At 43.3% G+C, this 9891-nt stretch overlaps 1 protein-coding gene across 3 annotated transcripts in view; it reads right to left on the bottom strand.

The window, feature by feature from the left end:
* Window positions 1-256: 256 nt before the first annotated feature.
* LOC146440503 (nuclear receptor coactivator 1-like) overlaps window positions 257-9891 on the bottom strand; it is an 83673-nt gene continuing 74038 nt past the window's right edge. For all 3 annotated transcript variants that reach the window (XM_085057196.1, XM_085057194.1, XM_085057195.1), the window contains 2 exons: window positions 9338-9427; window positions 257-406 (listed from right to left, as the gene is read on the bottom strand). In XM_085057196.1, coding sequence (XP_084913322.1) covers window positions 257-406; window positions 9338-9427 — 240 coding nt within the window. The remainder of the gene's footprint in view (window positions 407-9337; window positions 9428-9891) is intronic.

The following is a 9891-nucleotide window of genomic DNA, read 5'->3' as shown; positions in this document are numbered from 1 at the left end:
TGCTCCAAACATTCCGGCGGCGGTGGATATCAAAAATCCCAGAAAAATAGAAATTCCTATATAATAATTTTTTTTTTCTTTCTTCTTCTCTCTTCTTTTCTTTTCTCTTCTCTTCTCTTCTCTCTCTTGGCGTTTCTTAGTTAATTTTTATTTTTATTTTCATTTTTTTCCTGGCGCGTTCTCGGCGGGTTTGTCCGTCTTTTCCCGAGTTTTTGAGATTTTTTTTGGGAATTTTTGTGTGTTTTTTGGGAATTTGTCACTCGGTGAGGAGCTGCTGGAGGAGGCTTTTGCCCTGGCCGGGAGGAGGAGGAGGAGGAGGAGGGTTTTGGTTTTTGGGGTTGAGGTAAGGATCTCCCACCAGGTTGACGGTGCACTGGACGTCGGCGAAAACTTGGACTTGCTGCACCTGCAGGGGGGAAATGAAAGGAAAAAAGGGAAAAAAGAGGGAAAAAAGGGAAAAAAAAGGAAAATAAATAAAAGGGGAAGAAAAAAAGGGAAAAAAAGGAAAAATAAAAAAAAAAGGAAAAAAAAAGGGAGAAAATAAAAAAGGGAAAAAGGGAAAAATAAAAAAATAGGGGGAAAATAAAGGAAAAAATAAGAAATAAAAAAATGGGGAAGAAAATGAAAAAAGGGGAGGAAAAAAGGGGAAAAGGGGAAAAATAAAAACAAAGAGGGAAAATAAAAGGGAAAAAATAAAAAAATGGGGGGGAAATTAAAAAAATGGGGAAAAAAAGGGGAAAAATAAAAGGGAAAAAATAAAAGGGGGAAAATAAAAAAAAGGGGAAAAAAGGAAGGGAAAAAATAAAAAAAGGGGGAAATAAAAAAACGGGGAAATTAAAAAAAAAAGGAAGAAAAGGGGGAAAATAAAAATAGGGGAAGAAATGAAAGGGAAAAATCAAAAAAAAAAGGGGAGGAAATAAAAAAAAAGGAGAAAAAAAAAGAGGGGGAAATAAAAAATGGGGAAAATAAAAAAAAAGGGGAAAAAAAGGGGAAAAATAAAAAAAGAGGGGAAAAAATAAAAAAAGGGAGAAAATAAAAAGGGGGAGAAATAAAAGGGGAAAAATAAAAAAAGGGAAAAATTTAAAAAAAAAGTGGAAAATAAGGAAAAATAAAAAAGGAAAAATAAAAAAGGGAGAAATAAAAAATGGGGAGGAAAAAAAAAAAGGAAAAGGGGAAAATAATAAAGGGAAAAAGGGGAAAATAAGGGAAAAAATAAAGGGGAAAATAAAAGGGAAAAATAAAAGAGAGAGAAAAAAAAAAAATGGAGAGAAAAACAGAAGGAAAATAACAAAGGAGGAAATAAAAAGGGAAATAAAAAAAAAGTGGAAATTAAAAATGGGGAAGAATAAAGAAAAAGGGAAAAATCAAAAAAGGGGAAAAGGAAAATAAAAGGAAAATAAAAAACAAGGGAAAAACAAATGGAAAAAAGTAAAAGGAAAATAAAAAAGGAGGAAATAAAAATGGAAAATTTAAAAAAAGGGAGGAAAAATTTAAAAAAGGGGAAAAAAGGAAATGAAAAAATGGGGAAAATAAAGGAAAAATAAAAGGGAAAAAAGGAAAATTTTAAAAAAGGAGGAAAAAATAAAAAAAGTGGGAAATAAAGGAAAAAATTTAAAAGGGAAAAAGGAAAATAAAAAAAAAAAGGAAAAGTAAAAAAAAGGGAAAAAAAGGAGAAAAAAAAAAATGGGGAAAATAAATAAGAAAAATTAAAGGGAAATTAAAAAAATGAAAGGAAATAAAAAAGGAAAAAATAAAAAAGGGAAAAAAGGGGAGAAAATAAAAAAAGGGAAAAATAAAAAAAAGGGGGGAAATAAAAAAATGGGGAGAAAATAAAAGAAAAGAGGGAAAAATAAAAAAGGGGGAAAATAAAATGGGGAAAATAAAAAAAGGGAGGAAATAAAAAAGAGGGAAAAATAAAAAAAAGAGGGGAAAAAGGGGGGAAAATAAAAGGGAAAAAATAAAAAATAAAAGGGGAAAAAATAAAAGGGGAAAAATAAAAAAAAAAAAAAAAAAAAAGGGAAAATAAAAGGGAAAAAAAACGGAGGAAATAAAAGGGAAAAATAAAAAAAAAAAAAAAGGAAAAAAAGGGGGAAAAATAAAAACAAGGAAAAAAAAAAAAAAAAAAAAAAAAAAAAAAAAAAAAAAAACAAACAAAAAAAAAAAACAAAAAAAAAAAAAAAAAAAAAAAAAAAAAAAAAAAAAACAAAATGGGGAGAAAACAAAAAAAGGGAAAAAAGGGAAAAACAAAAAAAGGAAAAACAAAAAAAAGGGAAAAAACAAAAAAGGGAAAAAACGAAAAAAAGGGAAAATCAAAAGGGAATAAACAAAAAAAAGGAAAAAAACAAAAAAAAAAGGGAAAAAACAAAAAAGGGGAAAAAACAAAAAAAAGGGGAAAAACAAAAAAAAGAGGAAAAACAAAAAAAAGGGGAAAAACCAAAAAAAAGGGATAAAACAAAAAAAGGGAAAAAACAAAAAAAAGGGGAAAACCAAAAAAAGGGGAAAAACAAAAAAAAGGGGAAAACCAAAAGGGAATAAACAAAAAAAAAGGGAAAAAACAAAAAAGGGGAAAAACCAAAAAAAAAGGGATAAAACAAAAAAAAGGAGAAAAAACAAAAAAAGGGAAAAACCAAAAAAAAGGGATAAAACAAAAAAAGGAAAAAAACAAAAAAAAGGGGAAAACCAAAAAAAGGGGAAAAACAAAAAAAAGGGATAAAACAAAAAAAGGGAAAAACAAAAAAAAGGGGAAAAACCAACAAAAGGGGAGAAACAAAAAAAAGAGGAAAAACAAAAAAAGGGAAAATGGGGAAAAAACAAAAAAAGAGGGAAAAAAAAGGGAAAAAACAAAGAAAAGCGGGATTTAGCGGATTCGCGGAATTTAGCGGAATTTCCTTTTTTTTTCCATTTCTTTTGTTGGGATTCTGGGAACTACGTGAAGCAGGGAAAACTCACTAGAGAACTCCTCTAGTCTGGAGCAGCCCAGAGAAGAGCTCTTCGGTCTTCTGCTCCTAGGAAAGAGAACCTGGGCAGCTCAGTCGCTCCCGGGAAAAACCCCCAAAAAAATTCGGGAAAAAATCGGGAATGGCGACGAGCCGGGAGCGCGGCGGCGAGAGTCCAAGATGGCGGCCGGGGGAGGAGTGGCGGGAATTCCGGGATTTGGGATTGGTGGGAATTCTGAGGGTTGGGATTGGTTGGAATTCTGAGGTTTGGGAGATCAGGATTGGCCAGAATTCCAAGGTTTGGGATTGGTAGGAATTCCAGGATTTGAGGAATTGGGAGTTTTGGAATTCTGAGGTTTGAAGGATCATGATTGGTCAGAATTCCAAGGTTTGAGATTGGTTGGAATTCTGAGCTTTGGGAGATCAGGATTGGTGGGAATTCCAAATTTTGAGGAATTACGATTGGCTGGAATTCCGAGGTTTGGGAGATCAGGATTGGTTGGAATTCCAAAGTTTGGCATTGGTTGGAATTCCAGGATTTGACGAATTAGGATTGGTTGGAATTCTGAGTTTTGGAAGATTAGGATTTGCTGGAATTCCAGGATTTGGGATTGGTTGGAATTCCAGGATTTGGGATTGGTTGGAATTCCGAGGTTTGAGGAATTAGGAGTTTTGGAATTCCAAGGTTTGGGAGATCAGGATTGGCTGGAATTCCAGGATTTGGGATTGGTTGGAATTCCAGGATTTGGGATTGGTTGGAATTCTGAGGGTTGGGATTGGTTGGAATTCCAGGATTTGAGGAATTAGGTTTGGTTGGAATTCTGAGGATTGGGAGATCAGGATTGGTGGGAATTCCAAGATTTGGGATTGGCTGGAATTCTGAGATTTGGGTTTGGTTGGAATTCTGAGGTTTGGGTTTGGTTGGAATTCCAGGATTTGGGATTGATGGGAATTCCCAGTTTGGGAGATCAGGATTGGTTGGAATTCCAGGATTTGGGATTGGTTGGAATTCTGAGTTTTGGAAGATTTGGGATTTGCTGGAATTCCAGGATCTGGGATTGGTGGGAATTCCAAGGTTTGGGATTGGTTGGAATTCTGAGGTTTGGGTTTGGTTGGAATTACAGGATTTGGGATTGGTTGGAATTCTGAGGGTTGGGAGATCAGGATTGGCTGGAATTCCAGGATTTGGGATTGATGGGAATTCCGAGGGTTGGGATTGGTTGGAATTCCAAGGTTTGAGGGATCAGGATTGGTTGGAATTCTGAGTTTTGGAAGATTAGGATTTGCTGGAATTCCAGGATTTGGGATTGGTTGGAATTCTGAGGTTTGGGATTGGCTGGAATTCTGAGGTTTGGGTTTGGTTGGAATTACAGGATTTGGGATTGGTTGGAATTCTGAAGTTTGAGAGATCAGGATTGGTTGGAATTTCGAGGTTTGGGAGATCAGGATTGGTGCGAATTCCAGAATTTGGGATTGGTTGGAATTCCCAGTTTGGAAGATCAGGCTTGGTTGGAATTCCAAGGTTTGGGATTGGTTGGAATTCTGAGGGTTGGGAGATCAGGATTTGCTGGAATTCCAGGATCTGGGATTGGTGGGAATTCCAAGGGTTGGGATTGGTTGGAATTCTGAGGTTTGGGTTTGGTTGGAATTCTGAGGGTTGGGATTGGTTGGAATTCCAAGATTTGGGTTTGGTTGGAATTCTGAGGTTTGGGATTGGTCAGAATTCCAGGATTTGGGAGATTAGGATTGGTTGGAATTTCGAGGTTTGGGATTGGTTGGAATTCCAACATTTGAGAGATCAGGATTGGTTGGAATGTCGAGGCTTGGGAGATGAGGATTGGTCGGAATTCCAGGATTTGGGATTGGTTGGAATTCTGAGGTTTGAGGGATCAGGATTTTTGGGAATTCCAGGATTTGGGATTGGCTGGAATTCCGAGTTTTGAGGCAATAGGAGTTTTGGAATTCCAAGGTTTGGGAGATCAGGATTGGTTGGAATTCCAAAGTTTGGCATTGGTAGGAATTCCAGGATTTGAGGAATTAGGTTTGGTTGGAATTCCAAGGTTTGAGGGATCAGGATTGGCTGGAATTTCGAGGTCTGAAGAATTAGGATTTTTGAGAATTCCAAGGTCTGGGATTGGTGGGAATTCCAAGGTTTGAGGAATTAGGAGTTTCGGAATTCCAAAATTTGAGAGATCAAGATTGGTCAGAATTCCAAGGTCTGGGATTGGTCAGAATTCCAGGATTTGAGGAATCCGGATTGGTCATAATAATAAGGTTTGGGAGATCAGGATTGGTTGGAATTCGGAGGTTTGGGATTGGTTGGAATTCCGAGGTTAGAGGATCAGGATTGGTCAGAATTCCAAGGTTTGGGAGATCAGGATTGGCTGGAATTCCAAGCTTTGGGATTGGTCAGAATTCCAGGATTTGAGAGATCAGGATTGGTCAGAATTCCAAGATTTGGGATTGGTCAGAATTCCAAGATTTGGGATTGGTCAGAATTCCAGGCTCTGCGGGATCGGGGTGCAGTTGGATCCATCCCGGAATTCCATGGGATTTCCCTCCAGATTTTCCCCGCGGATCGACCTTCCGCGATTTCGGCGGCGCACGGAATTGTGGGTGGTGGTGGCACTGCGGTGGCTTCGGCATGAGGGTGTCACCCAATGGTGTCACCCAGAAATGTCACCCAGCACTGGTGGCACTGTGGTGGCTCCAAACCCAAAGATGTCACGCAAAGGTGTCACCCAAAGGTGTCACCCAAAGATGTCACCCAACACTGGTGGCACTGAGGTGGCTCTGAACCCAAAGGTGTCACCCAAAGGTGTCACCCAAAGGTGTCACCCAACACTGGTGGCACTGAGGTGGCTCCAAACCCAAAGGTGTCACCCAACACTGGTGGCACTGTGGTGGCTCTGAACCCAAAGGTGTCACTCAAAATGGTGGCACTGTGGTGGCTCCAAACCCAAAGATGTCACCCAAAGGTGTCACCCAAAAATGTCACCCAAACATGGTGGCACTGTGGTGGCTCTGAACCCAAAGGTGGCTTCAAACCCAAAGGTGTCACCCAACACTGGTGGCACTGTGGTGGCTTCAAACCCAAAGGTCTCACCTAAAGGTGTCACCCAACACTGGTGGCACTGCGGTGGCTCTGAACCCAAAGGTGTCACCCAATGATGTCACCCAGAAATGGTGACACTGTGGTGGCTCCAAGCCCAAAGGTGTCACCCAAAGATGTCATCCAACACTGGTGGCACTGTGGTGGCTCTGAACCCAAAGGTGTCACCCAAAGGTGTCACCCAAAGATGTCACCCAACACTAGTGGCACTGTGGTGGCTCTGAACCCAAAGGTGTCACCCAAAGGTGTCACCCAGCACTGGTGGCACTGTGGTGGCTCTGAACCCAAAGGTGTCACCCAGAAATGGTGGCACTGTGGTGGCTCCAAACCCAAAGAGATCACCCGAAGGTGTCACCCAAAAATGTCACCCAGCACTGGTGGCACTGTGGTGGCTCCAAACCCAAAGGTGTCACCCAACACTGGTGGCACTGAGGTGGCTCTGAACCTAAAGGTGTCACCCAGCACTGGTGGCACTGTGGTGGCTCTGAACCCAAAGGTGTCACCCAGCACTGGTGGCACTGTGGTGGCTCCAAACCCAAAGATGTCACCCAAAGGTGTCACCTAAAAATGTCACCCAAACATGGTGGCACTGTGGTGGCTCTGAACCCAAAGGTGTCACCCAGAAATGGTGGCACTGTGGTGGCTTCAAACCCAAAGGTGTCACCCAGAAATGGTGGCACTGTGGTGGCTCCGAACCCAAAGATGTCACCCAAAGGTGTCACCCAACACTGGTGGCACTGCGGTGGCTCTGAACCCAAAGGTGTCACCCAAACATGGTGGCAGTGTGGTGGCTCTGAACCCAAAGGTGTCACCCAGCACTGGTGGCACTGTGGTGGCTCCAAACCCAAAGCTGTCACCCAATATTGGTGGCACCGTGGTGACTTCGACCCCAAAAGTGTCACCCAACACTGGTGACTTCAACCCCAAGGTGTCCCCAAAACTGGTGGCTTTAACGCCATAAGTTGTCACCCAGTGCTGCTGGGATCATGGTGGCTTCACAAGAGGTGTCACCCAAAGGTGTCACCCAACAATGGTGGCATTGTGGTGGCTTCAAACCCAAAGGTGTCACCCAACACTGGTGGCACTGTGGTGGCTCTGAACCCAAAGGTGTCACCCAGCACTGGTGACTTCAACCCCAAGGTGTCCCCAAAACTGGTGACTTTAACGCCATAAGTTGTCACCCAATGCTGCTGGGATCATGGTGGCTTCACAAGGGGTGTCACCCAATGGGTGTCACCCAACAATGGTGGCATCGTGGTGGCTTCGACCCCTAAAGTTGTCACCCCATGGGTGTCATTTAACTTTTGGGGCACTGTGGTGGCTTTAACCCCAAGGGTGTCACCCAATGGGTGTCACCCAACATCAATGGGACCATGGTGGCTTCAACTTCATGAGGTGTCACCCACAGGGTGTCACCCAATGCCAGTGGGACAACAGTGGCTTCAACTCAAAGAGGTGTCACCCAATGTCAAAGTGACCATGGTGGCTTCAACCCAAGAGTGTCACCCAATGAGTGTCACCCAACATCAATGGGACCAACCCCAACAAGTGTCACCCAACACCAGTAGGACAACAATGGCTTCAAGCCCACGAGTGTCACCCAACGGGTGTCACCCAATGTTAGTGCGACCACGGTGGCTTCACAAAAGGTGTCACCCACAGGGTGTCCCCCAACACCAGTGGGACAAAGGTGGCTTCAACTCAAAGAGGTGTCACCCAATGGGTGTCACCCAACATCAATGGGACCAACCCCAGCAAGTGTCACCCAACACCAGTAGGACAAGGGTGGCTTCAACCCCAACAAGTGTCACCCAGTGGGTGTCACCCAATGCTAGAGTGACCATAGTGGCTTCACAAGAGGTGTCACCCAATGGGTGTCACCCAACACCAGTGGGACCATGGTGGCTTCAACTCAAAGATGTGTCACCCAATGGGTGTCACCCAATGCCAACAGGACCAAACAAGTGTCACCTAACACCAGTAGGACAATGGTGACTTCAATCACAAGAGGTGTCACCCAATGGGTGTCACCCAATCCTAGTGGGACCATGGTGGCTTCAACCCCAAGAGGTGTCACCCAATGGGTGTCACCCAACACCACCGGGACCATGGTGGCTTCAACTCAAAGAGGTGTCACCCAACACCGATATGACCATGGTGGCTTCAACCCAAGAGATGTCACCCAGTGGGTGTCAGCCAATGCCAATAGGACCAAACAAGTGTCACCCAACACCAGTAGGACAATGTGGCTTCCAGCCCAAGAGTGTCACCCAATGGGTGTCACCCAATGCTAGAGTGACCATAGTGGCTTCACAAGAGGTATCACCCAATGGGTGTCACCCAACACCAGTGGGACAAAGGTGGCTTCAACTCAAAGAGATGTCACCCAATGGGTGTCACCCAACATCAATAGGACCAAACAAGTGTCACCCAACACCAGTAGGACAATGGTGACTTCAATCACAAGAGGTATCACCCAGTGGGTGTCACCCAATGCTAGTGGGACCATGGTGGCTTCAACTCAACGGTGTCACCCAACACCGATGTGACCATGGTGGCTTCCAACCCAAGAGGTGTCACCCTACAGGTGTCACCCAACACCGGTGGCGCCATGGTGGCTTCAACCCCACAAGCTGTCACCCATCACTGGTGGCTTCCACCCCAACCCATCCCGGAATTCCTGGAATTCCTGGAATTCCCAGAATTCTGTTGAGCTGGGAATATCCACCTTTTTTTGGGAATATTTCCCCCAAATTTGGGTTTTTTAGGACATTTATAGGATCAACTTTACCTCCTTCCACCCCAACTCATCCCAGAATTCCCAGAATTCCCCCGACGGCGCCAAGCTAATCCAACTGGTAACGTCCACCATTTTCTGGGAATATTTTCCCGATTTTAGGATATTTTAGGATATTTTAGGACATTTTAGGACATTTTTAGGATCAGGTATCTTTCTATCCCAACTCATCCTAGAATTGCCAGAATTCCCCCGACGGCGCCAAGCTGATCCAACCGGTAGCATCCACCATTTTCCGGGAATATTTTCCCGATTTTAGGATATTTTAGGATATTTTAGGACATTTTTAGGACATTTAGGACATTTTTAGGACATTTTTACAATCAGATATCTTTCTACCCTAACTCATCCCAGAATTCCCAGAATTCCCCCGACGGCGCCAAGCTAATCCAACCGGTAACTTCCACTATTTTCTGGGAATATTTTCCAGGAACATGTTCCTGATTTTAGGACATTTTTAGGATATTTTAGGATTTTTGGGATGGTACTGACCTGGGCGCCGTCGGGCTCAGCCTTCAGCAGTTCCCCCGAGCCCAGCTGGTTGCAGTAAAGCCCTGGAGGTCTCAGCGCCGCCTCCGGAACCTGCCGGAAAAACCGCCGGATCAGCCGGAATTCCGGGATTTTGGGAAGGGGAGGTGAATTCCGGAGAGGAGTTTTGTGGGATTTTGGGATGGGAATCCAATATGGGATCAGTTTGGGATCAGCTCCAGGTTTTTCCCATCTCCCTGGAGTTATTCCAATCCCATTCCCATTTCTGATCCCAATCCCTATTCCTGGATTTTCTGGATTTCCTGGATAATCAGGAACTCAGTGCCCTCTGGACCTGAATTTTTTGGGATTTGGGATGGGAATCCAATGGGATCAGTTGGGGATCAACCCCACTTTATCCCATCTCCTTGGAGTTATTCCCATCCCATTCCCAATCCCACTCCAAATCCTAATTTCCCTTGAATTTCTCAACTGGGAATTGGGATTTGCCAACCTTAATCCCAAATACCAAATCAATCTCAATCCTAATCCTAATCTCAATCCTAATCCCAATCCCA

Source organism: Lichenostomus cassidix, chromosome 3 (genome assembly GCF_008360975.1).
Source record: "Lichenostomus cassidix isolate B80296 chromosome 3, HeHo_3.0, whole genome shotgun sequence".
In the NCBI taxonomy this organism is placed as follows: Eukaryota; Metazoa; Chordata; class Aves; order Passeriformes; family Meliphagidae; genus Lichenostomus; species Lichenostomus cassidix.
Note: the sequence above shows the minus strand (reverse complement) of the source record. Positions and strands in the feature narration are given on the sequence as shown.